Below are 23,735 nucleotides of genomic sequence, written 5' to 3'. Positions count from 1 at the left end.
TTTTTTTTTTTTTTTTTTTTTTTTTTTTTTTTTTTTTTTTTTTTTTTTTTTTTTTTTTTTTTTTTTGTCGAAAGCTTATATACCGTTTATATCAAGTGCTGAAGATCTGTTTTCATCCTCCCTTGGGCGAGCCCATCTTTAGAGCAAATGATTTATAAGTTAGCTATGAGAAATCCATGACATTATGATCTTAGCTTAGCAATTGGCATGCATTTTTTTCTCTTCAAGACGGAGGTTCAAATCTACTCCATACACTAACCAAGTCCACATCCATGGTCCACTTTGAAATGAAGTTCTAATGTTATTGAGAAATCAAACCAAAAATCCTTGCGAACAAGAGTGGAAGTCCAAATATTGTCAGTAAAACTGTGAACTTCAACAAGATGATATCAAAAGAAGCCTACAACTCAGCAGTTAAGATGACATATTCAGGGTATGATTATACTCTCTATGAGAATCTTCAAATGAGTCATCTATTAGCAAGTTTTCATATTTCAGTGGAGTGGATTGGACGAGGATGCTAAAAAGGAAACTTGGAACTGCACCCAAAAACCTCCCAGAAATGCATCTATTATCTCTGCTAAATGAATACACTTAGTGATTATATAAGGCTAAGAGATACAATATTCCTCTGGCTGAGCTGAAAATCATATTTCTGTACACGTTCAAAAAAAAGCAACAAAAAGAAGAAAAAAAAAAAAAAAAACATTCACCTGCGCGGAGAGCAACAAAATGGCCAAATGCACGCTGAAACAAAGACGAATCCCAACTGTAAACATGTAAAACTCCTAGGATCCAAGCAAATCTCGAAGCTGCTGGTTTTCTTTCCTTAGAGACTTCACCTCTTTTATCAGCTCAGCTTGATTTTCCAAAATGGAACTCGTCACACTTGACATTTCTATCTGTGCAAAGATTTCGGGATATGAAATAAATGAGACAAAACATTATCAAAAGCAAAAACCCTGTGTCTGGTATGGTGGTACATGAATAAAGTACCTCCTGCATATGAAATTGTCTCAGAATCTCTATATGAAGGTTCCTCATGTCGTCATGTATGGATCTCTGAAAGGAGTCGAGAGTTTCTTCCAAAGTCCGTTGAAAAAGCTTAAGTGTAAACGAATTTCCTTGTTGAGCATCTGGCTGCAATGCCTTTTGTGGTTGCAACGATCCACCCTGCCACAAAAAGTAACATCAGGGACCAATATTTTCCATTTCAAGTAGACAACACTTCGTGCAAGAAACACCCATAAAAAATATGAATGATTAAAAAGCACTGGAACTAGTGCATAGAATAAGAAGTCCAAGTCAAACACAACATATAAAAACATTTAATTGGGAAGAGTATTCATACGTTCATTGCTGGAAGAATCCCCGATTCCGTGACAGATAATGTATCGAATTTAGATAAGTTATTCAAAACCTCTTCCCTAGTCTCTGAACCCATTTTCTTTGTTTTCGGTGAGCCCACTGGAAGCCCGTCACTGAAAGATGAAGTAGTGCTTAACCTCTCTGCATATGTAGAAAATCTACGAGGCAGGGTCATAGTTGTGGTCCAAGGTGAATCTGGGTTGCTCAGTCCAATGGTTCCTCTGGTACCAAGAGACAAAGATGCAGCAGTAGTAGATAAGTGTTCAGGAATTGACAGTGAAACCTCCTGCGAGGTTGCATCCTTTGTGCGCAAATTTGGGTAGCTGAAATTCAAATTAGTCAAGGAAGTGATGCTGCTTTGGCTAACTGATGAGGACGGATCTTGTAATCCAGAAATCAATGAACTTGGTGTCTGACTACTTGAGCTTGAGCTTGAAGCCAACATCCCAAAACGTGACGGTAAAGTCATTGGCTGCCTCAGTTGGGCAAATTTATCAGATAGTTTCTCACCACCCCAAGCTTCTGGAGGAGTAATAGATGAGTCTTCACTCTTAGAATTTAGGGTAGAAGTAGGAGAAGAGCCCAACTGTCCTGAAGAAGACCGAGAATCATCCTGCCAAAAAATCAAGTATTAGTGATTAAAATCACCATTTCTCATGCTGTGCAACTGACCCCAAAAGAAAGCTCTCGCCAGAATTTATTTGTTCAATCAAAAGAGCCTGAAATCATTAACCTCATATGTGAAGAATAAACACGTACTTCTCAATATGCGGCTAACAAGTATCTTCATATTCACATTGTACAACTAGTTTTTAACACAACATTATATCGTGTTAAAAAGGGTTGGAGTGGCTAATACATGTTGATCAAGGGCACATTACCCGAACTAAAGTATCCTTGCTTCTTAGGAAACAATTATCAATTGGTTTAAATTTATTATAACATGTAGCTCTTCTGTTAATTCTGTCTTGAGCATTTGGTCTACCACCATAGAGATGAATGTGTGATCAAGAAATCTATATAACATAATTTCTACCACTTCGTGAGTAAATATGATACCAGAACCTAAGGTTGTATATTAACAATCAGCACTATGAATGTCTAGCCTCCATATCTCCGAGCTATAAAGCAACAGAGATTGCTGAAAGGTGATCTAGGATTCTGAGTATGACCAAGCACAAAAGGCATTTATTATGGCACAGTACAAGAGCATCTTGCATAGAAAGATCTTTCTTTTCTTAGATATGAAAAACAACATGCAGCTAAGAGAATAGCAACACCTGTTTGGATGATGAAGATTTCCAATGAAATATTGGATGATCACCTGCCCCATCCTCAGTAGAAGAGAACCTCCTATTTGATGAAGGAAACAACATAGATAGAGGTTTCTTGTCAAATGGATGGTCCTTCTTCAGTCCATTTTGATCATCCCACAGCTTATCTAGTGACGGTGTGATTGGCTGAACATCCACAAGAGGAGAAAAAACCTCCATATCATCCTTGAAGTTGTAACTGGAGCGAGGAGCATGTAATCTGGCTAAGCTTCCCAATGGCCACAAATGGCTACGATGTGGTGTTTCCTCTGCCGTTGTGAATGTGCTGGAAGTTTCGGCCAGTGAAGCTTCAAAAGTTGGACCTGAACGGCCAGGATTTCGAGAACTGGATATTGTAGTAGACATAGGAATGGTTGATGTAGTCACAGAAGGAAGTGGGTCAGGCATGAGAATTGAGTCTTCAATGGCACCTCCCAAAAGAGCAACCTCAGCAGTGCAATTGCCTTCATTTACAATTACAGGTTTTAACCTCTGCCATGATAAACTTGTAACCGCCTGGATTGTACTGCAAATAATTAGTAAACCTAGCATGCAATCAATACTGCTTACAAATAATAGTGATAATGAGATTGGGCTAGAGTGGTTTGAACTTAATAAGCTAACGAACAAACGAAAATCATTTCAAAGGCTATTTCCAATTTCTCCTAACATCATACGTGTTGCACAGATAAAAAGAAAGAAAAAAAAGATCCAACGATGGAATAAAAATAATAATAATAATTTGAAATTGATGAACAAAATTTAAGATTCATGAACCTACAGCCCGCAATGTAGCATGAGTAAAGAAAAATCCAGCAGAGAGGCACCAACTTTGGGAGAAGACAAGAATTCTGTAAAACACTGAAGGAATACCTCTGAACTACTAAAAGCACGAAGAACAATGTAAGGCTCTGGTTTCCCACGGACATCATAGAAAACCACACGTCCATTGCTTGTTCCAGCAGCAAGTATCAAACCATCATCTCTGAAAGCCATTGATGAGAAGGGTGCCTCATAAGCAATGAAAGAAGATGGTCTCCTTGATCCTGAGTCGTAAGTGTACAACTTCTTATCCATTCCAACACTAGCAAGAGTCTGTAATAAGAAGAAATAATTTGAATGATTTTACTTGTATGGACAAACCTCTAATCCTAAGAAGTTTTTTGCTTCCACTTATCAATAAAATCCTAAAATATACTTGAGCAAGGTATCACTGATCAATCATGAATATGAATGAGACCTTATCATTAGATGGTGAGAAGCCAATACCAGCAGTTGGTGCAGAATGTTGTTTCTGCCAAGAAACCTAAACAAAAGCAGAAATATGCAACTCCATTATTCCAACATAACTTGTGAAATAAAGGCTACTGTGAAACATAAAGAACAGAATGAAATATTAAGTCCGTATCATAACATGTCAACAATGGAAAATAGTGAAATAAAGTGAGGCGGGCCACATTAAATTAAGGCCATGGATTATGGTTGGAACATTTAAACACAATTTCTATTTAGTACCAGAAGGCAAGTAAATGGTTTTAAAAGGTCATTCATACTTCCAAGTACTGAATGGAAGATTTCAAAATTCTGAGTAGTTATCCATTAACAAACGTCGGCCACAATCTGGTAATTGCCACACCCAAAAAAAATTAAATCAAGGCAATGGAAATTTCATTTTTGTCCCCCTGATCTATTCAGGAGTTGAACAGGTAGGTTTAAAGATCTCCAGGAAAAAATTCCCAACTGATAGCAATAGAAACCATAGATCAAATGGAATATATCCATCACAATTGAAGGCTTACAACGGAAACTAAGGTAGTTCAAATGTCTTAAAACATGAAATGTCCTCCACATCAATTTGTTTACACTTTAAGGGTAAGTAACAGGCCATGCTATTGCTACAACAAGATAGTCGAGCCAAACCTTAGGGTTGCGTCCAGTTGTATCCCATAGAAGTACAGTTCCATCATCACCTGCAGTCACCAAAAGGTGTCTGCTAATACGAGAATAGTCAAGCACCCTCAATACCTGGTCTTAAGAGCCATCAGAAAAAACAATTAAATGGAAAATCAGATCATCAAACTCTATAAATCTTAAATATTAACCAGGATGCAATAACTTCGACAACCTGTTCATTAGGGTCTTTAAGTTCAGTAGCCCTTGCACCAGATGCAAGATTGTGAAGTATAAGATCCCCACTAAGACTGATTGAAGCAAGGTGCTCATCTTTGCAATTGTACATAGCACCTGTTATAGTATTGGTGTGTCCTCTCAACCATTTTATACATCGTTTTCTCTGCAAATCCCATATTCTAACAACATGACCGCTCCCTCCAGTACACATGTACCTGGATACCTTGCTGCTGAAACTTATAGAAAATATAGATTCCTGAAGAAAAGTTTATCCATGCAGAAAGTAAATAATTAAACATCACTCGCCATACATCATTGGAAAGTAAAACAAATTTGTACAGCATTAACGGGTGTTATGTTCAGAAACAAATTATTAAACCCTTTTCCTTGAGCTCCAAATATCCAAATAAAAAAGAAAGGAAGCGAAATAAGGTATTACTGAATTGAACAAGCAACTGACCTCTATGTTATCTCCACTATCATTACCAGTAATTGGAATGGTCCCCATGCTCTGACCATTCTTACGCCACAAGGAGATCTTTTTATCGTCTCCGGCACTGGCCACAACCAAATCTACAAAAATTAAAACCCAGTTGAATCGAGAGAAAACAGAACCTCCATCTCGATGCTAAAATATTAAAATATATAAAAATCAAAATCTAAAATGCTAACAAAAGCAACGGTCCACAACTCACCGAGGTCCTAAAAACTTCAATTCATACGAAAACAAAAAACAAAACTTCCATTTCTATAAAAACGCAACTGCATAACTCAAGAAAAGTGATTGGGATACAGGAAATGTTGGAAATTAGACCAAGTCCTCGCACCAAGAATCTCTAAAGACAGAAATCCAATACGGGGTGATTCGAGTGGGAGAGGAGGAATCTAAACGACTCACTGGTATGATTCCACTTCACTGAATTGACTTGATAACCCGGCGAAGGAGTGTAGCTCAAAGTGCACGGATCGCCCAGATCGTTGGAATGAACAGAGACATCAAAAAGTTTAACAGTATCTCCAGCACTTGCAGCCAGTAATGCCATTGATGGATCCCCCGAATTCATGACTCGTCTCTGCAAAACGAAGCTTTTGGAACAGAATGCAGAGGAGCCACCAACCCCTCGATTACCCAAAAAAATTACCAAGAATATAGAAGAAGTCGGAAATTACTATTCTCGGGAGGGAAGGGGATAGACAATATGAAGAAGAACGGAAAAGCGAAATGGAAGAGGATTCTCACATGGTTGTTTTCCTTTTTCACTGGACTGAAACCCTTTTTCCCATTCCTTTTTTATTATTGTTTTCCCCTCTTTTTGCCCTTCTCGCGAAGGAGAAACCCTACCAGGAGACGCCGGGAAGAGAGAGAGAGAGGGATGCAAATTTAAATGGTCGAGTATTAAATGGCGCCATTCTAATACAAAACTTTTTTTTTTTTTTTTATTATTATATTTTTTTTTTCCTACTTAGACATGTAATTCATGTCTTATTAATTACAAGGTTACACGAGAAGGGAACCGAAAACAATTCTTATAAGGGTCTAGAAACCTCTTCGTAACATGCACATTTTAAATTTGTAACCAAAGTGGATAAAATCTATTAGAGGTTTTAGAAGACTTAAAGTGTTACAAATAGTATCAGAGTCTAATATCGACAAATGGTATCAAACCCAGGGACTTAAAGTTGTTACAAAAATGGTATCGAAGTCAGGGACTTAAGGTGTAACAAATAGTTTGGGTGGTGTGCCAATGAGGACGCTAGGTCCCTAAAGGAGTGAATTATGAAGTCCCACATCAATTACAGTATGTGCTAGTGGATGACTTAGGTCATTACAAATAATATAAGAGTTCGACGTTGGTTGTGGTGGGCTTTGAGTATCATGTTGTATGAATTGAAACAGTTCAATTCATGTTATTTGTAACGGTTCTTTACTTGGGTATGAATTGAAGTCTGTTCTACTTCCCCCTATGCCACTTGAGAATTAGTCAGGAAGAGTTTGTCTGAAACTAACGAAGCAGAGGCATTGATGTTGAACTGTTTAGCAGGCTTGATCAAAGGTATTCCATTTTTTCTATCATGAAAGGTTCTCTGCCATAGCTGGATCTGCAACCTGTAAGATTTATGAAATGAAGATGAAAGCTTGGGGTTAGAGCAGGTGCAGACTGCTAAGTTAGGCTTTTGGTGGGGTTTATGTAAACAGTTTTCATAATACAGATGCAACATTGTAGGAAAACCTTCAGAAACGACTGCTTGAAAACCTTCAGTAGAATTATATTATAACTAATCCTACTGATCTTTCGCAAGTTGTTTACAAAATGAGATAAAAGTGAAAGTACTGGTCCAGACCAGTCTACCTCTTACCTCGTCTCCCTTCTATTGCCAAGCATGGAATGTAAATGCATATCAAGACTCTTACAACACATACACAACGTACCTAGATATTCTGCTTAAACTAAAACAATCAACAACTTTGGGTTCTTTACTCCATCTACTAATATCACCAAAAGCATGGAAGTTCTATCGTACGAAGCACCTACTATAAACAGCCACACGTGGATGTGGAAGCAGCCACAAGGCTGCATTACTTAGCTTCCTCCCCATCACCACCACCGCCCCGACCACCAGCTGAGTTCCCCTGAGCATCAGCACCTGTACCTCCCACATCAGCGGAGTCCTGCTTGCCACCTCCACGACCATCGGTTTGCCCTGAACTTCGAGCAGGGCCGCCAGCACTGGCACCTCCAAGGGTAGCCTCAGTATGATGTGGGTGATGCATGCCATTGTTAGCTCCACCAATAGGTCTTAGTCCCATTTGCCCTTGCATTGCTTGCTGGTGTTGTTGGTGTAGTTGCTGCTGCTGATCTTGTAACTGATGGGGGTTTCCAAACTGCAATGGGACTTTTGGAGGGAAAAGTCCTGATTGCTGTGCCATCATAGCTGCCTGAGGGTGCTGCATATAATAACCCCCCTGCTGCATGGCAGGATGTGGGGCCATCTGACCATTATAACATAGGTAAGTAGAAAGACTATAACACGTCATGAAATTAGCAGAAACAGAGGCCTAGTTAATAACCAACCTGTGGAGGCATAGCGGGTGCCTGTGGCTGGGCATCAGCAATTGCAGCTAAATACATCAAATTCTTCTGAAGTTGAGCTTGGTACCTAATCAAATGAATCGCATTAAGTCGATTACAAACTTATGCACACTATAAGGGATGGAATAAAACTCAAGTAACATACATCCTATTGGGAAAAAAGCCACATATGTCAAATAGTTTTAGGAGGTGAAACACATGAGCAGTCCATAAAATCACACAAGTGCATAGAAATACAACCTTGTATCAATTATTTAGTGCCTACCTGATTTTAAGATCAGAAATGCATATTAGATCTGGATCCCTAACTATAAAACGCAGACTTAGTAGCAAGATTTACAGGCGCATATAAAAAGAAAACCTGCACCCATAGACACCTCCAGCTTCTAAGCTCCAAGATACATCAACCTTACTTTGCGATGAACCACAGGAAATTACATAAAATCAATGCACCAAATTTGTGATGAATCATTTCAAGAATCAACGCCACACACAACAATGTTCGGAGATAGGGGTAACTTACTGAGCACATTCAGCTAGTTTCCCCAGATTTTGGTTGTCCAGTATGGCCAATATCAACTTTTTGTTTTCATCAAGATACTGCACGTGGTAGAAACTATTATTATTTATAACTTTATCTCAAACGTCTTAACAAGAAGCAATTATGCAATACTAAATTAAATCTAAATTCATATTAGTTCATTTTGATAAACACCATGACTTCAAATATCCAGAGATCCAAGAAAGAAAACAGAGTTCAAACCTTATACAACAGAGGAAAGCAAATGTCAAGAAAAGCTCTTGAATCACAAAGCACAGGATCTCCCAGCTCAATATCAAATTTGTAACTAGCAGTCCAGTACTACAACTAAACATAATCTCCAGGCCGGAACCATGTTTCCAACAGAATTTTACTTGTCATTTCTAATTCTTAATTAAACAAATCAATTCATTATGGAACATTTCAAGTAACCAAGAATAGTAACCTAGTGGCCTGACCCCTAACTAACAAGAGATGAAGATACAAGCTTGTAAAAAAGAATAACGAGAGAACCAACGTACGTTTCCTTCCTTTGATTCAGGAAGTCATTGGAAAGAGTTTAAAATTAATAAATAATGATCTCCATTACATTACAAAGCCTGCGTTATTAGGTTCTTTCTATCTGCAAACCTCTGGTAATTAAAGGAGACAATCAAGTTGAAGCTATTAACTTATCAAAGAACAAAAGCATTTGTCTTTCACTATCACAACGAGGGCCATAAACAAAGTTCCATAAAATCAAACACACCATCGAAGGGAGCAATCACTACAATACCATATGCGCAAAAATGGGCATTTGAGTAGGAAGAAAGAAGAAAGAGAAAATGCGACCTTTTGAATCTGTTCGGTGGTGATATTGGTGGGGGGGAATGAAGGCATCATGGGCATCATTTGCGGCGGTTGCTGCATCTTTGGCTTTCCTAAGTATAAACCTTAGCCCTACCTCTTAGAAAAGAGAATTCCCAAGTCAGAAGAGATTCAAAAGCAAGAAGAAAAAGAACCTATTACGTTAATATAGGCTTCTGAATAAATCGAAACATGTTTCTAATTCTGCCCCTATGTTAGTTCATAAGCATGGATAATTCAATCAAACTCAAACTCAAAACTCATCAGTTTTCTATTTTGTGACAAGAATGATATGTTTTGTTCCTTTTTTATTTATTGATTCAATATTGTTTTTCCTCTTAGTTATATGTTTTCATTTAGACTAGTTGAACACTGGTCGAAGAAGAAATCAACAAAAAAAAAAAAAAAAAGTTATTCATTTCCTCTTCCGTGAGTAAAGAGAACAGACTAACATAACCCAACAAAACAAAATAAAACCTTGAGGATCTGAATGAGCAGCGGCGGCGCGATCTCACCAACGGCGCGGGTTAGAGGCTGAACCACTGTTTCCGACGAAAAAAAAAAACGAAGTAAGACAACTCTGATCGTTCCTAGTTGAGAGAGTATGAAAGGGATGGGCGGCTTCGATTTCGTGGGAAGGCTGAGACTGCGGGAGCTGAGGGCGGCAGCTGCAGAGATGGTGTTGGGGGCGGGGTACGGGGCTGATAATGGGAGGAAGGGGGTGGCTGAACGTGAAATAGGGTTTAGAAAGAAAGGAAGTGGTGATGGTTAAAAACCATTTTAAAATGCGTATAAAAAAATATAATGCATTTTAATATATAAACAATTATATGGAAAAACTATATAAAAGAACCAATATCATATCGTAATTAAGTGATTTAAATCTAATTGTTTCATCCAAAAATATTTTTACAATATAATATCCTTGAAATGGGAGAAAAAGTCAGGACAGACAAGACAAGAACGTTAAATTATAAATTTAATAAATAAAAAATTAAAAAAAAACGTGTTCTGCCTTTCCCTTTTGTCGTTTCTTGTTTCACCAAACTCGACCGACGACTAGATTTGATTTCCTCGCACTGTTTTGGTTAGGCCGGGCCCAATTAATTCCCTTTTTATAAAAAAAATAAAACCTGTGTATTTTTATTATAATTGTATAGGAATAAAATCTCAGGCGTATTTATTCTGAGGTAGAACTAGCCATTCTTTATCAAATAGCTCGAACTTTCAACTAAAGCCATAACTTTTTGATATATGTTCTTAGTATCGATCAATGATCAAAAGTATAGTGATCCACGTTTCATCTTCTTCATCAATCTCAGCATACTGAGTGGATCATCAAAAGCCAAGCAGACAGCAGAAAGAGAGGCCAATAATTGAATTTGGCAGCAGCATCACCTATAACCATGACAGACAAACCACATCCCTTTCTGCATAGAAAATCAAGTTGGGTGTTACCAGAAAACCCAAAAAGACAGTCCCATATATCAATATCATAGATTTGGGACCATATAATTCCAGAAAAAAGGGAAGAGACATGAAGAAAATTCATGAACAACGCTGATTCCAGTAGGAAACTGGGCGAAGTTGGAATCTTGAGGAGATGATTGAACCAATCTGTTGCCCAAAGTGGGAAGAAGTCGATGTATGTGTTGTCAAACCGATTATACACTACAAACGTGCTGCAAATTAAGTACAACAGTGAAAATATAGAAGTTTCTGCCTGTTTTTTTGGGCCAATCGACTCATTTTTGTGCAGTATTCTTCCTCATTTTCCATTTTGAGTACCTCCCCCCGCACTCCCCTTCACCATCAAAATAAAAAAAGAAAAAAGAGAGAGAAGAAAACGCAGCACCATTCTTCTTCACTTCACTGATACAATAGTGTGTTGAGGCTTTCCAATCTTCTACAATTACTTTATCCAGAGAAAATGAGTCAAATGCCTGCATCAATTAATCTTTAAATCAAATTCAGATTGCAGAGGAACAGCTAACACATCATGAGCAATTCATGTTTCCATTTACCAAATCCAAAAAACGCGGACGAATACATAATCAGCAAGGCCAAACTCACTCGTCTTCAAGGCACAAACAAGTTTCATCAACCTCTTAAACTTGTAATCCGTCATAGAAATACTGAAGGGAAGTAGCATGACAGAAATTCTCACTTCCCGTGACCGATAAAGAAAGTTCAAAATTCTCCCTCTCTCTCTCACCCACACTATGTAAAACAGACACTCCTCTATTCAGAGCAAAAAAATGGTGGGCAGAAAATGGAGGACAGTGCTCAAGGGAATTGCTAGTTGCAGGTGAAGCAACAGGAGGCTAGAATTTAACAGGCTTTCCCACATTTCTGTATTAAACATTACTGGAAAAAAATCATTTCTACTTGCAACATACCAGTTTAATCCAAAATTCACTTTGCTTACCAGACAAAAGCGGTGTACATTATAATATGTTGTTGGAATTCATGAGATCATTAAACAGAAATTAGAAAAGTTATTTTAATAGAAGTGAGAAATCGCTGAGATAGAACGTTATAAACCAATTTGGAAAAAGCACACAACAATGCATTTATGAGGAGAAAAGTGAAATATATCAGCTGACCTTGGTTGACGACTAATAATAATTAACCTACAACCATCACATTTTTGTAGTCATCATGAACTTATTAGCTTTTTTCTCTGCAGGCTTTAGAATCTGGAAAGAGCACATCAAGTTTTCATCAACACTCATCATTGCACCAGCATTATCAAATTCACCGCAATAGTTGGGGGCTGAGAATATTGTGACAAGTTGCCTGTCGGCAAAAAATTCATAACCATCCTCCACAACCTAAATAAAAAAATTGCACCAGAATGAGAACCAATTAGCAATGAGTCACAAGAATAAACTATGACAAGAAAAAGGGGAGGGGAAGAAGAAGCAGCAACCACCTGATGAGCACGACATACGAGATCCAGATCGTGCTTGGATAAAAATTCTTCCACCTTATCAGGACCAAAGGTGTAAGAGACTCCTCTATCATTCATCCCCCATCCTTTGACATCTCTACAAGGATCTGACCAAAGCAAATCACATAACAAACCAGTGTCTGGGATAGGTGTTGGCCTGCCTAAGCTTCTTATTTGATCCAAATTTGTAAGATCGGGGGAGAGACCACCATGCATGCACAAAATTTTGTCATCAATAAGAGCAGCCACGGGAAGACAGTTAAAACAATCAGTAAACGCCTTCCAGAGTCTCACATTAAACCGTCGCTTACATTCATCATAAAACCCATATATCCTATTAATTGAAGCACATTCATGATTTCCTCTTAAAAGGAAAAAGTTCTCAGGGAATTTGATCTTATAGGCAAGCAAGAGACATATTGTTTCTAAGCTTTGCTTGCCTCGGTCCACATAGTCTCCTAAAAACAGATAATTGGCACTAGGAGGAAAACCTCCATACTCAAAAAGCCTTAGTAAATCACTGTACTGCCCATGAATGTCACCTGAAAATTGGAACAGTACACAAGATTAGAAGACCTAACACCATAACAATCAAGAAAGACGAAGCTAATATATATACTCATATCTCAAGGAGCTCTATAGTCGAGTGCCGAACTTGTATTGAAATCATATCAAACACCATCTTCTGTTAAATACTTCGAATACTCTCTTATAGAGACAAAAAGGGAGGTGGAAAATACCATTTTCAAATTAGACGGTACAGGAATTACAAGCAAGTAAACACTGTAACTGCAATTGAATTTAGGTTTTAAAGGGACTGGTAGTTTGCCATTTCAAAACACCAGTTCTAGTATATTTTTCAGCAGTTAAAAACATCAAGGAGTAGATTGTTACATAGAAGACACAAGGTCTGACTGCAGCCCCAATAGTGGAAGTGGCAAGAATTCTTCAGGCTAATTGAGAGAACATTACAACAAGAACAAATAAAATCAAAGAAGATTTGATAAGGAGAACGCGAAGACTAAGAAAGAAAGCATAATATATATATTTTCCAACGGACTGTCCTAAATTTGGTAAGTTAAGCCATTCCACAAAATTCCATCAGAACATAATTAACAAAAATTTCATGTTCTCCTTCTAAAACTGGGATTGAGAGAGAAGTTTTCATTTCACATATATCTAAAAACTAAAACCGGCACAAGCTTCGAAACAGAGTTAACAAACAAATAGCAAGCTCCCCAGCTCTAAAAACAATAATAACAAAACTGAACCAAGACAACGAAGAACAGAAATTTTACCTAAGGAAATAAAGAACAGCTAAAACATCTCAAAGATACAATTTTTCTACCTATTACGATTGTCAATTAAACGAAGGAAGAAGAAGAGAGGAATTTTTTGTAGCTAAGCAACAAAAAAGCTCACCGCAAATTTTGATAGGGGCTTCAAGCTCGAGCAAATTGGGCTGCTGGATAAAAATCTCTCTGGAAGCAACACAAAGTTGTTTGATCTCATTCTCAGACAGCTGAACTTGCTTGCCCGGACGAGACGATCGGACTTCGGTGAGCCGTCTAATTATGTCGTCCAGTACAGCGGGGTCAATACTTCCCTGTCCTTGCGAGGCCATTAGGGTTTAAGATTCTCGGATCCTCTTCCTTGAATAAAAGAAAAAAAAAAAAAAAAATAGAAGGTGCAGAAAAACCCTAGCAATCGAAGAACCCCAAAACCAGCAAGAACTTGAAACGCCTTTCTAATTTTTCCTTCTTTTTATTTTCTTTCTTGGTCGCCTCTTTGCGATTTCTATCTTTCTATAATTTCCTCAAACAAATAAATAAATAAATAAATAAAAGTATTTTCTCGGAAAGCGAGAGATTAAAATAATATATTTTATTTTTGTCCAATGTTATTATTATTAAAATAATATCTACCTCCGATGTGGTGGTGGAGCGGCACAGGACACAGCTGCCGTCTAAATAATAATAATAATAATAATAATAATAATAATAGAAGCTACAACCTGGATCAAAAATCTCTCATTTTCCACAGAAACAAACGGAAGTAGTTCAGATAGAAACTGAAGAGAAGCAGTCTGAGTTACTTTTCCATCTATAAAAGAAAAGGGTACCTCTCTATTCATCTTGCCTTATACAACAAAAACTCTTACTGATTTTTTTTTTTTTTTTTTTTTACCCCCAAAATGGTCGTCACAAGATCAATTAGAGCAACAACTTCTCTTGTTGTAGTTGCCTGAGATATTAGCGACGTTGATGGTGGTGCCGTGAGGTATGCCGGGGGTGGAAGCGGCCTCCTGAGCGGCCAAAGCTTTTTTGCTAATGATGTGGTAAATATCGAGCAAAATGGTCTGGAAAGCCTTCTCGACGTTCAAGGCCTCCAAGGCTGAGGTCTCGAGAAATGACAGCCCTTCTTTCTCTGCCAAAACCTGAGCATCTTCGGCCGAAACTGCCCGGAGATGGTTCAGATCGGCCTTGTTTCCGGCCATCATGATCACGATGTTGGAATCAGCATGGTCTCTCAGTTCGCGTAGCCATCTTTGGACATTGTCAAAGGTTTGTCTCTTGGTAATGTCATATACCAAAAGTGCACCCACTGCTCCTCTGTAATAAGCACTCGTAATGGCTCGGTATCTCTCTTGCCCTGCTGTGTCCCATATTTGGGCCTTCACTGTCTTCCCCTCTACCTGTTTCAAACCAACTCTAAACAATCATCTAATGTGAATACATACTCCATTTCTTTTCAATTTCAAAAAATATGAAAACAAATCATTTGACTTCCTCCATTGTTCAGGTCCACCCTACACCTGATTTCTGTATTCAAATGTAAACGCTCTAGGTTTAAATCCAGGCAACAAAAATGTGCGTCAACATCCATCATTCAGATTCGAACTTGTTAATACAATTATGACAGCGTTCTTTGATTTATTCGAGTTCGTCGGGATGGAACCGGAATTTCGTGATTTAAGATTCTAATCCGTCGGAATCAAACTTCTCGAGTTGTTAGTTAAGTAAGGATCAAGGATAGGAAGTAATTGATTGATCTATGAGGAGGGCAATACAGTCAATATACTAACATGGATATGACTTTGATTTGAGTGGGAAAAAAGGAATAGAAAATGGCGGAAGCGTGGCCAACCTGCAAAGTCCGCGTAGCGAATTCAACTCCGATTGTTGACTTGGATTCCAAACAGAACTCGTTCCGCGTAAACCTGGAGAGGATATTGGACTTTCCAACGCCAGAATCACCGATCAACACAATCTTGAAGAGATAATCGTATTCGTGATCCACCTTGTAAGCCATTTGATGAAACTCCTAATCAAACTCCGAGGCTAACACCTGCCAGATCCAACAACAAACGATTCAGAAGAAATAAACGCATTAGCAATCGCATTTTCTGAGCATAACGCCTTGGAGAATTGGTTTGATTGTGGAGAAAAGAAACGGGATGGAGAAATGGTTAGGGTTGAAGACGATAGAAGAGAAGAAAAACAAAAAATAAAAATGGAATGAAGAACTAACCATAAAGAAAAAATGGTGAATAGATAGATAGGGAAGGGAGAGTGGTAATTGGATTAGGAATTTTTTGAAATTTCTTGCAAATTTTATTAGCGAGTTTTAAGGAAAATGGCCAAAAAGAAAGCCAGGGATTTTACTGAATCAATGAAAACAAAACCGTCTTAACGGAGGGAAAGGCACTGAACCCGGCCCTTCCTGTGGCTAACACTTTAAAATCACTATTTAAAATGATCGGTCTTCATACCAACGACATGACGTTCTTCAAAATGGACAAAATACTAACCTCACCCTTCAACGACAAGTCGGATTGAAACCTTGAAAGAGATAATAATAAAAAACACTTCTCGCCGTTGCCGGGGATCGAACCCGGGTCACCCGCGTGACAGGCGGGAATACTTACCACTATACTACAACGACTTGTTGATCTTCGTCACTACTAAAATTATTAAATTTAATTTTATCCAAATCGAGAGAATACTATTAAATAATAAAAATATAATATAAAATAAATGTTATATTATATTTTTTGTGAGCTGAAGAAAAGAGCTCTATATTGGTGAAGAACAAATGATAGCAATTCTAGAAAATCACGTTTTATCTGTTGGTTGGCTATTTGGTCGTGTCAGCGAGTAATTTGCTGCAGTTTATAACATTTTGATCTGCAGAAGAGCTCTTTCTCTGTTCTGAACTTTCATTAACAACAATATTCTGAATTGAAGCAGGCCCTTCAATTGAATTTGTGCAAGTTTTCGCTTTCGTCTCGACACTGAGATAGTTCGTCAAGGCTCTTTTTACTCCGAACCCGCGCCGAGGAGGCTTGCTGTTATTGTTGTTGTTGAGAAATGGCGGTCTCTCAGTCTTGGCAGGACTAACCTTTGGAGCTGGCGAAAAGCTTGGAGTAGTGGATGTGAGTTTGTATGGAGTGCTTGAGAAATGCACCGAGTAAGCAGCCTTCTTGTGACCGACTACGTTAACCGTGGCGACTGATGTCAGCCTACCCGAATGCTTAGTTAAGTCGTCGACATAAAGCAAATCGTCGATTCGAGCAATGATGTTGTATGCTATACTCTCTAGAACCCTTGAGTAGCTTTCAAGAATGGACTTTCCAACATCCTGAAAACTTGGAAATTAGAAATGGATCATAATTGAGAAAGTGGAAGAATGAATGTTGTTACCTTGTTGAATTGGATCTTGCTAGTGTCTAAAGTAGTTTGTGTTAGAGTAGGAAACCGCTGCTTCAAAGAATGCAAGAAGCCCTCAGCTCTTTCTGCTAAAAACTCTCTTTTGTCACCATCAATCATTAGGTCCTTCACCATCTCCCAAGATGATCTTGTCGAAGAACGAGTTGGATTGAGTTGGGGTTTCGAATGAGCTCGACGTCGCCAAACGTAGATAGCAGCCTCGACACGGTTGGCAACGTCAAGAGCGACATGATCCGAGGATAAGTCGAGGCAGTCGAGCAAGTACTCGGACGAAAAATGCTCCGACGTAATATAACGATATATAACATCTCCTAGACAGGCTCTCCCATTCTGAAAACAAAAGCTTTAGGATTATGCAATTCTTGAAAGTAAGCTGTTTTACACAATGGCATCCAAACCTTAGGAAGAGTCTCCAAGTAAGATTCAGGAACCTCCATGTCATTCAAAGCAATGTTGTTAATGGCCTTTACAGCTTTCAATATCTGGCTAGTACAATCTCTAATATGATGCAATTGCTTCCTTGAATCTTCACCGAGACCGCCCACCGGGACTCGGGGCACTGGAAGCCACCACTTCTCCTGCTGCCTCTGAACTATCTTCCGAAATGAAGACGATCCATCGCCATCGGCTGATACGATGCCTTGATCGACATACCAAAACTCGGTGTCCGTAAAACTCTCTAGAATTTCCTATAAACAGTGCCAAGTTTATCATAAATGGGAATTGAATAGCATAATGTGCAGCAAAAACAAGGCCAATCTTACAAGCAGCATATTGTCCAATTTTCTGAGAGCTGGAAGGTTGATGAAGATATCAGATCTTGGCCTGGAAGTCATAACCTACAGAAGAAACCGTGAATATCATTCGCACCAACCCAACAGAAACTCATGATACCAATGAACTAATGTGAGATCCTATGTCGGTTGGTGAGAGGAACGAAATATTCATTATCAGGGTGTAAACCTCTCCCTATTAGGACGAGTTTTAAAACCTTGAGAGAAAACCTAGAAGGGAAAGTTCAAAGAAGACAACATCTACAAGCGGTGAATTTGAGCTGTTACAAATGATATTAGAGTCAGACACGGCGTGCTAACAAGGACGCTAGGCCCTAAAGGGTGGTGGATTGTGAAATCCTATATTGGTTAGAGAGGATAACAAAACTTTACTCATAAGGGGTGGAAATCCCTCACGAATAAACACATTTTAAAATCTTTAGGAAAACCTAAAAGTACGGGCGGTAGGCTTGGACCGTTTCAACCAAACCAAACAAGTAGAAAAATTACCTCCAGTTTGCTTCCATCAGGGAATGTTTGGAAAGAGGGGATTAATTCAACTATGTGGCCACTGACACAGAGAAGCCACTCCATTTCTCTTCTCCACATTGATTTCTTCTCAGTTGGCAAGGGTTCAAGTCTCCAAAGTTGCCCAAAAATGGTGGCTTCAAGTTGCACAAAGAACATAATAAATACCCATGTAAACAGGAAGAACACAAAATTTCATAAATGAAAGCAAGAGAAAGCTTACCACAGAGATTGGTAATGGAATTTGAGATGGCCAAAGCAGTGGAAACCCCTTTTCCAGAACCTGACATGTCTTCTCCAAGCAACAGTTTTGCAAACCTCTCCTTCATCATCTCCAACTCTGCTCAAAAGTTCAAACAAAAACCCCATCAAAGCATACCAAGGAATGATTTCGCTGAGTGCACGAGAAAGATGATAAATCAAACTAACCCGAAACTTTGGGGACCGTTTTGTTTATCTTTGAACCATTGGAATTGGAGTTTTGTTCTCTGGAGTTGGAAGTTTTGGAAGGCTGAGCCTTGCGAATCGGCCAGCCGAGTTGGGGCGGTGAAGAACACTCCACAGCCTTCAAGTCGTCGGCGGAACTGTCGGAGCTGGACCTGCTTGAGCTGCTCTCCCCAGATACAGCACTGAACTCGGTGAACGACTCTGTTCCAGCTCCATTAGAGCCAAATTTTCGAGCTTTTTCGCTTCTCTTGACCGAATCTTCCATTTTTAAGCTCAATAGCAAAGAAAATAGAGATGGAAGAAGATGATCAAGAGAATTGGTGAAGTGGGTCTGAGAAAGACTTCATTTTTTCACTGTTTCTTGCTTCACTTGTATCAGAAAGATGAGGAGAGAAGATTTTGATTTCAAATTTGTAGCTCTCTCACTTTCCCCAAATTTGATTTTAAAGCTAAGTGCCAGAGTGGCACGAACAGGCCAAGGTTTAAAAGAAATAGCGTTAAAAAATTTGTCAACTCCCCTTCGAATTTTGAATCCGGTTTCACCTGTCCCCTCTGATCCAAACTTCAAATTTGAAGAACTTCTGATGCTGTTTGTACTTTAAAATAATTTAAATTAAATTTACAATGAAGAAATTTTAAAGATGTTCAAGATATTACTTTCATCAAAAAGTAAAAAAGAACTAAAGTTAGCTTTATTTTGAAATGTAACTAACGGTACCCTGACTTTATGTTACGCTGATGTCTTGATTGTTTTAGATTTGTAGGGTTCCAAAAATTATGACTTTCATTTGATTGTTCTAAAGTCTCTTCTTAGCATATACTTCTTAATTTGAAAAGAGAGCATGTTATGAATTAGTGACCTCTACAATAATACGATGTTATCCATTTTGAGCATAACATCTAGTAGTTTTAATGGAAATAGTGTTATTTGTTTATAAATTAATTATACGAGCAAGAACTCAAACTCCCTTATTTCCAACTCACTGCTGCTCAATATTTTTCTTTTTGGGTTTTCTCTCAAGATTTTAAAACGTGTCTAGTAGAAATATTTTGTTTTTATGCTCTAACTGATATAGGATCTCACGTTATTCAACTCGTGAAAAGTTTAATCTCGAGTTTGATGCTTTTTGGACTTAAAAAAATAAACTCCATGCCTGAGTTTACGTTGATTTCTCAAACTCGAGATCATAAAAAGGAGGTGTAGATCCACACTAACGCTTGGTTTGGATGTTCGATACACTCATATAAATTTGTAGCCGTTTGAGATGGGAAATCCTTGACTTTTGTGGTTACTTTTCCCTACGTTCATCATCAAATCCACTTCCTTTCCCTCCATTTGCATTTCAATCTTGCTTTACCTATACCTTGAGCTTCGAGCTTAGAATGTTGTTTCTAAAATATCAAAAACTCGTCCCAAAAATTCTCTTTTTTTAACTCAAAATTTCGATAAACTCAATGCTATAGTATCTATATAACTAAAGTTATGTTTTATACTATGATGTAGGCCATAGTTTGAGAAAACTTGGTAAAAAATTAGTAATTATTTGCACACGAGACAACTTCAAATAAAGTGCCAATAATTTGGAGTTTTACATATTCTCTGATACGTGTGATGATAAAAACGGTGTCGGATATGAAATGAGTTCAAGTTGAGCCTCAAGTCTATAGGCTTAGACGGTGGATGAGGGTTGAGTTGGGTTGGGTCTCTGAGTCGACTTATTATAAATGCATAGGAATTGAGTTGACTTGTAGATCGATATTAAAATTTTAAGTTGGTTGAGTAGGTGATAAAAATAACCCTCACATCCCAATCCAACCCACCACTTTGATTATGGGTTAGGCTAAATTGGTCTGTGAATCTATTTTTTTTATTATTTTAAAAATTATACTTATTTACTGTACAAATTTTCAATTTAAAAAAAAATTCAACCCAACCTGATGTGATATAAATTTTAGGTGGATTAGTGTTTAAAAAGGAGGAGAGATAAATAGGAAATTTTTAATTCCGTTATAATATTTTAAAATTATGATTAATATTATAATTATAACAAAAATGTTTGGATGAGATTAGCAAATTCTAAAATTTTAGATTACAAATTTCATGTTTCCAATCTCCATCGCGTCGCAGCTCGCAGCCACAGCCAAAGCGCTATATGCTTCTCTGCTCTCCGATCTTCCTACAGGTATACACATACCAACTCATTTCATTCTCTTCTCTGATCCTCATCTCTACACCGGAAATAATTTCAAATCCATTGGGCTTTTGCGACCCTTACAATTCTAGGGCTTCGAAACAGAGGGTTTAAGGATTTTTGCTTTTCTTTAGCATTAATTTCTTGGTGAATGGTTTAATGTAAGTTTCTGTGCGTCTCCCATGTTCACTTCTTGTCTCTGCTTATTGCACCAACGTTATTCATGTTGCTTTTTTAGTGTAATTTGAGGAGAAAGAAGGGATTACCACATCGTGCAGAGTTCATAGAATGAAATTGAAGTAACTACTGTAAATGTCTGGTATGGTGACATCAAAACCTCTTGAGTTTCAAGGCCGCTGAGTACCACATTCATTGTGTGGCTTAGACGACTCTTGCTAACTTAGAGATTGATGCATATAAACATCTCCTCGAAGAAAAACCTTAACAATACCTAACTGGCAAACAGCCCAATTAAAGAGGCACCCTCAGGAAAATTATCAGGTCTCTTCAATAGGTTAAATAAGCTTTACAATGAGCTTATAATTAGGTTGAGGATCTGGTTTTCTGCAATGCAAGTACTGTATTCAAAGACCTGGGATCAGAAAATTGAATGCCCGTCCATAGGATTAGGATGTGCAGCACAGGCTATCCGTTTGAGCAGGTAAATGTCTTTCCAAGGACAGTGCAGAACCTTGTGCAGCATGGTTTGAATAACTCCCAAGTCTTTTGGAATGCTACAGAAGTTTGGAGCTTATAGTTAATGTTAATTGCTGTAGTTTTTGCATTATAACAAGATGGATTTGATGTAATTCTCTTGGTGTTTGTTTCATTTAAGCTTCACAAGCAAGTTTGTGTGATGCTAGAATGTCCTGCCCTTAACCCTCCGTTCCAACATTCCTTACACAAACCCCCTTATCTTGTATGATCAAAACACAGCAGACAGTAGACAAGAACATTGTCAGTACAAAGGATTCCCCAGACAAGAACAATGTCTATGGGTGCTTGGAATTGGACACTACTACTAGAGGCTTGTCTGGTTCAATGAAGATAGGTTTGTTGCTCCTCGAGGATTGAGCTTCTCTGGAATCTTAGGAGGCAGAACAAAGTCATTCAAGGGGCAGCTGATTGGCCTTATCTACGCAGCTCAATATTCAAGACTTCCTCTCTTCATAAGTTGTTAGTACGTGGGAAAAGAATATCTACTCTTAGTTTTCTCTAGATGATCATCAATGGGACACGTTAAGGCGTCCAAGTCATTGAACTGTAGAAGTCAAAATAGCGGTGAAATTACTTTCTTACAAGTGATTTGATTTATCGATAGGGGACCCTCCCATACCATAGGAAGTTGTTTCTTAGAATCTCTTCGTTCAAGCACAGGTTAACCACTAATTCAATCAATCTTAGCACACAAAGTGAACAAAGGGACTCAGCAAGCAATGTGTCCACGAATTTAGTTATTAGTAGTACTAATGTTTGTAATGATGGGTGTGAATTTTTCTAAAATTTTATTCATTTATTTATTTATACTTTATTATCTATAACATATCTCAATATAGATAGATATAAATCAATTTAATATATTTTGTATTATTTTTAAAGTATTTATTGGTATAAAAAATTATAATAAGTTCGTAGGGTTTTGTTTCTATCTTTTTGTCGAGAGCGACGGCTGCATTCGATTTTTGTGCTTTGCTTTTTGGCGGGAGTTTTGTTTTTCTATTTTCTTTTTATTTTTTTTACTTAAAATCAATCCCAGTCTTAACCCCAACACCACATGCCAGTAATGCATCTCCCACGCGCTCTTTCCTTCCCTGGCTTACACTCTCCAGTTCCTCATCCCGCCATAAATTGTCCGGTTTCGCGCGTTTCAATCACGCGTCAGCGGAGCATGTGGTCGTTTGTTTTAATGAAATCCCTGATTTTGACTGGTCTTTGTATCTTTTTTTCTAATCTCTGTTGTAGCCACAACCATACACACCGATCCACTATTTTTCCCCCCCATTAAACTCCGACATATATATTTTCATTAAATTAAGATTTGTTGATGTTGTTATTATTACTAATGAAATTTGAACACAAAATTAAAAACTTTTATCTTTTAGAGAAGAAGCTACTAAAGTGTCCATTAATGGTGAACTTTATAGGGATACGTGTGGCACTGTGTAAATTTCAAAATGAGTCCTTTCCTCCAAGATTTTATTTTTATAATTTTTGCGTCTTAACATATTTATTAATATATATATAATTTATATTATTGGTTATTACTGTACTGGGGTCGTTGTCGATGTCCTACTACTACTACCGGAGTCAGTGTCCTTCTCGGCAGGTGAACCTGTTGGTGAAGTCCCCACCCTCCACATTCAAATCTTTATTTTGAAACCAGATTTGGCGGGAATTTTATCAAATCCAGCGGATACTCCTTTTGGGGTCCGCTACTTTATCCACACCCCAAGAAGAAAAATAAAAAATAAAAAATAAAATAAAGAGGAAAAAAGGAAGGCCGTATCCGTTAAAAGAGAGGGGGACGGGGAGAATAGGGGTGGCAGTTAAAGTGGTGAATGTGTATTGGTGCCACGTCAGAGATTCAGATTGTACATGCCGATTAAGGCTGGGGATTGTCTTTGGTTACCCTTTGTGGCACCCATCTTGTGTGCCACCCACAGATTTTATAGGCGCCACTTCACTCTACGCTTGCCCCGGTCCCACATCTTCGAAATAAAAATACGTTCTTGTTTTCATTCTAATATTAGATGCAGCAGTTTCTTTTTTTAAAATTATTTTGAAAAATAAATAAAGAAATAAATAAATAATAGGAAAATTGA

At 38.0% G+C, this 23,735-nt stretch overlaps 5 protein-coding genes and 1 non-coding gene across 8 annotated transcripts; all 6 read right to left on the bottom strand.

Annotated features, from left to right (window-relative positions):
* Positions 1 to 476: 476 nt before the first annotated feature.
* On the bottom strand, positions 477 to 6,190 carry LOC111489662 (protein NEDD1-like). Its single transcript, XM_023137983.1, has 10 exons — positions 5,710 to 6,190; positions 5,272 to 5,384; positions 4,807 to 5,067; positions 4,602 to 4,706; positions 3,922 to 3,987; positions 3,555 to 3,776; positions 2,649 to 3,197; positions 1,352 to 1,981; positions 997 to 1,173; positions 477 to 902 (listed from the first exon to the last, which is right to left on the bottom strand). The coding sequence occupies exons 1-10, from the start codon at positions 5,873 to 5,875 to the stop codon at positions 789 to 791; spliced, it is 2,403 nt and encodes an 800-aa protein (XP_022993751.1). The 5' UTR covers positions 5,876 to 6,190; the 3' UTR covers positions 477 to 788.
* An 845-nt stretch (positions 6,191 to 7,035) lies between these two features.
* LOC111489667 (GRF1-interacting factor 3-like) lies at positions 7,036 to 10,046 on the bottom strand. 2 transcript variants are annotated; one of them, XM_023137987.1, is made up of 5 exons: positions 9,768 to 10,045; positions 9,276 to 9,389; positions 8,427 to 8,503; positions 7,886 to 7,970; positions 7,036 to 7,803 (listed from the first exon to the last, which is right to left on the bottom strand). In XM_023137987.1, exons 2-5 carry the CDS (start codon positions 9,351 to 9,353, stop codon positions 7,390 to 7,392), a joined length of 654 nt encoding a protein of 217 aa, XP_022993755.1. In that variant the 5' UTR covers positions 9,354 to 9,389; positions 9,768 to 10,045; the 3' UTR covers positions 7,036 to 7,389. The 2 variants fall into 2 exon arrangements, with proteins under 2 accessions (XP_022993755.1, XP_022993756.1); XM_023137988.1 differs by having other exon boundaries at positions 7,390 to 7,803; positions 9,276 to 9,383; positions 9,768 to 10,046.
* A 791-nt stretch (positions 10,047 to 10,837) lies between these two features.
* LOC111489664 (serine/threonine-protein phosphatase PP1 isozyme 4) lies at positions 10,838 to 14,043 on the bottom strand. The gene is made up of 4 exons (XM_023137985.1): positions 13,666 to 14,043; positions 12,226 to 12,785; positions 11,897 to 12,124; positions 10,838 to 11,233 (listed from the first exon to the last, which is right to left on the bottom strand). Exons 1-3 carry the CDS (start codon positions 13,865 to 13,867, stop codon positions 11,933 to 11,935), a joined length of 954 nt encoding a protein of 317 aa, XP_022993753.1. The 5' UTR covers positions 13,868 to 14,043; the 3' UTR covers positions 10,838 to 11,233; positions 11,897 to 11,932.
* Positions 14,044 to 14,251: 208 nt separating this feature from the next.
* Positions 14,252 to 15,974, bottom strand: LOC111489726 (ras-related protein Rab2BV-like). Of its 2 annotated transcripts, XM_023138067.1 has the most exons (3): positions 15,775 to 15,974; positions 15,391 to 15,591; positions 14,252 to 14,938 (listed from the first exon to the last, which is right to left on the bottom strand). In XM_023138067.1, the coding sequence occupies exons 2-3, from the start codon at positions 15,553 to 15,555 to the stop codon at positions 14,453 to 14,455; spliced, it is 651 nt and encodes a 216-aa protein (XP_022993835.1). In that variant the 5' UTR covers positions 15,556 to 15,591; positions 15,775 to 15,974; the 3' UTR covers positions 14,252 to 14,452. The 2 variants fall into 2 exon arrangements, with proteins under 2 accessions (XP_022993835.1, XP_022993834.1); XM_023138066.1 differs by having other exon boundaries at positions 15,391 to 15,974.
* Positions 15,975 to 16,116: 142 nt separating this feature from the next.
* Positions 16,117 to 16,188, bottom strand: TRNAD-GUC. Its single transcript has one exon. It is a non-coding gene; the product is annotated as a tRNA-Asp (tRNA).
* A 79-nt stretch (positions 16,189 to 16,267) lies between these two features.
* LOC111489797 (rop guanine nucleotide exchange factor 5-like) lies at positions 16,268 to 19,267 on the bottom strand. Its single transcript, XM_023138174.1, has 7 exons — positions 18,704 to 19,267; positions 18,498 to 18,614; positions 18,257 to 18,411; positions 17,738 to 17,812; positions 17,372 to 17,662; positions 16,947 to 17,303; positions 16,268 to 16,884 (listed from the first exon to the last, which is right to left on the bottom strand). Exons 1-7 carry the CDS (start codon positions 18,984 to 18,986, stop codon positions 16,381 to 16,383), a joined length of 1,782 nt encoding a protein of 593 aa, XP_022993942.1. The 5' UTR covers positions 18,987 to 19,267; the 3' UTR covers positions 16,268 to 16,380.
* Between the last annotated feature and the right edge of the window lie 4,468 nt (positions 19,268 to 23,735).

This window comes from Cucurbita maxima, unplaced genomic scaffold (genome assembly GCF_002738345.1).
Source record: "Cucurbita maxima cultivar Rimu unplaced genomic scaffold, Cmax_1.0 Cma_Scf00014, whole genome shotgun sequence".
NCBI classification, from domain to species: Eukaryota; Viridiplantae; Streptophyta; class Magnoliopsida; order Cucurbitales; family Cucurbitaceae; genus Cucurbita; species Cucurbita maxima.
The sequence above is the reverse complement of the archived record's forward strand: the minus strand, read 5'-3'. Positions and strand labels throughout refer to the sequence as shown.

Excerpts from the sequence above, each read along its gene's own strand:
- LOC111489726 (XM_023138066.1), bottom strand. The coding sequence starts at position 15,555 with ATGGCTTACAAGGTGGATCACGAATACGATTATCTCTTCAAGATTGTG. Across the intron at positions 14,939-15,390 it reads TCGCTACGCGGACTTTGCAG|GTAGAGGGGAAGACAGTGAA; the intron begins GTTGGCCACGCT and ends GGTTTGAAACAG.
- LOC111489662 (XM_023137983.1), bottom strand. The coding sequence starts at position 5,875 with ATGAATTCGGGGGATCCATCAATGGCATTACTGGCTGCAAGTGCTGGA. Across the intron at positions 1,982-2,648 it reads AATCTTCATCATCCAAACAG|GATGATTCTCGGTCTTCTTC; the intron begins GTGTTGCTATTC and ends ATTTTTTGGCAG. Across the intron at positions 1,174-1,351 it reads GGATTCTTCCAGCAATGAAC|GGTGGATCGTTGCAACCACA; the intron begins GTATGAATACTC and ends TTTTTGTGGCAG.
- LOC111489667 (XM_023137988.1), bottom strand. The coding sequence starts at position 9,353 with ATGCAGCAACCGCCGCAAATGATGCCCATGATGCCTTCATTCCCCCCC. Across the intron at positions 8,504-9,275 it reads CCACCGAACAGATTCAAAAG|TATCTTGATGAAAACAAAAA; the intron begins GTCGCATTTTCT and ends TACCACGTGCAG. Across the intron at positions 7,971-8,426 it reads AAACTAGCTGAATGTGCTCA|GTACCAAGCTCAACTTCAGA; the intron begins GTAAGTTACCCC and ends TCATTTGATTAG.
- LOC111489797 (XM_023138174.1), bottom strand. The coding sequence starts at position 18,986 with ATGGAAGATTCGGTCAAGAGAAGCGAAAAAGCTCGAAAATTTGGCTCT. Across the intron at positions 17,304-17,371 it reads ACTTGGAGACTCTTCCTAAG|AATGGGAGAGCCTGTCTAGG; the intron begins GTTTGGATGCCA and ends TTTTGTTTTCAG. Across the intron at positions 16,885-16,946 it reads GCAAGATCCAATTCAACAAG|GATGTTGGAAAGTCCATTCT; the intron begins GTAACAACATTC and ends CCAAGTTTTCAG.
- LOC111489664 (XM_023137985.1), bottom strand. The coding sequence starts at position 13,867 with ATGGCCTCGCAAGGACAGGGAAGTATTGACCCCGCTGTACTGGACGAC. Across the intron at positions 12,786-13,665 it reads AGCCCCTATCAAAATTTGCG|GTGACATTCATGGGCAGTAC; the intron begins GTGAGCTTTTTT and ends TCCAATTTTCAG. Across the intron at positions 12,125-12,225 it reads TCGTATGTCGTGCTCATCAG|GTTGTGGAGGATGGTTATGA; the intron begins GTGGTTGCTGCT and ends TTTTTTATTTAG.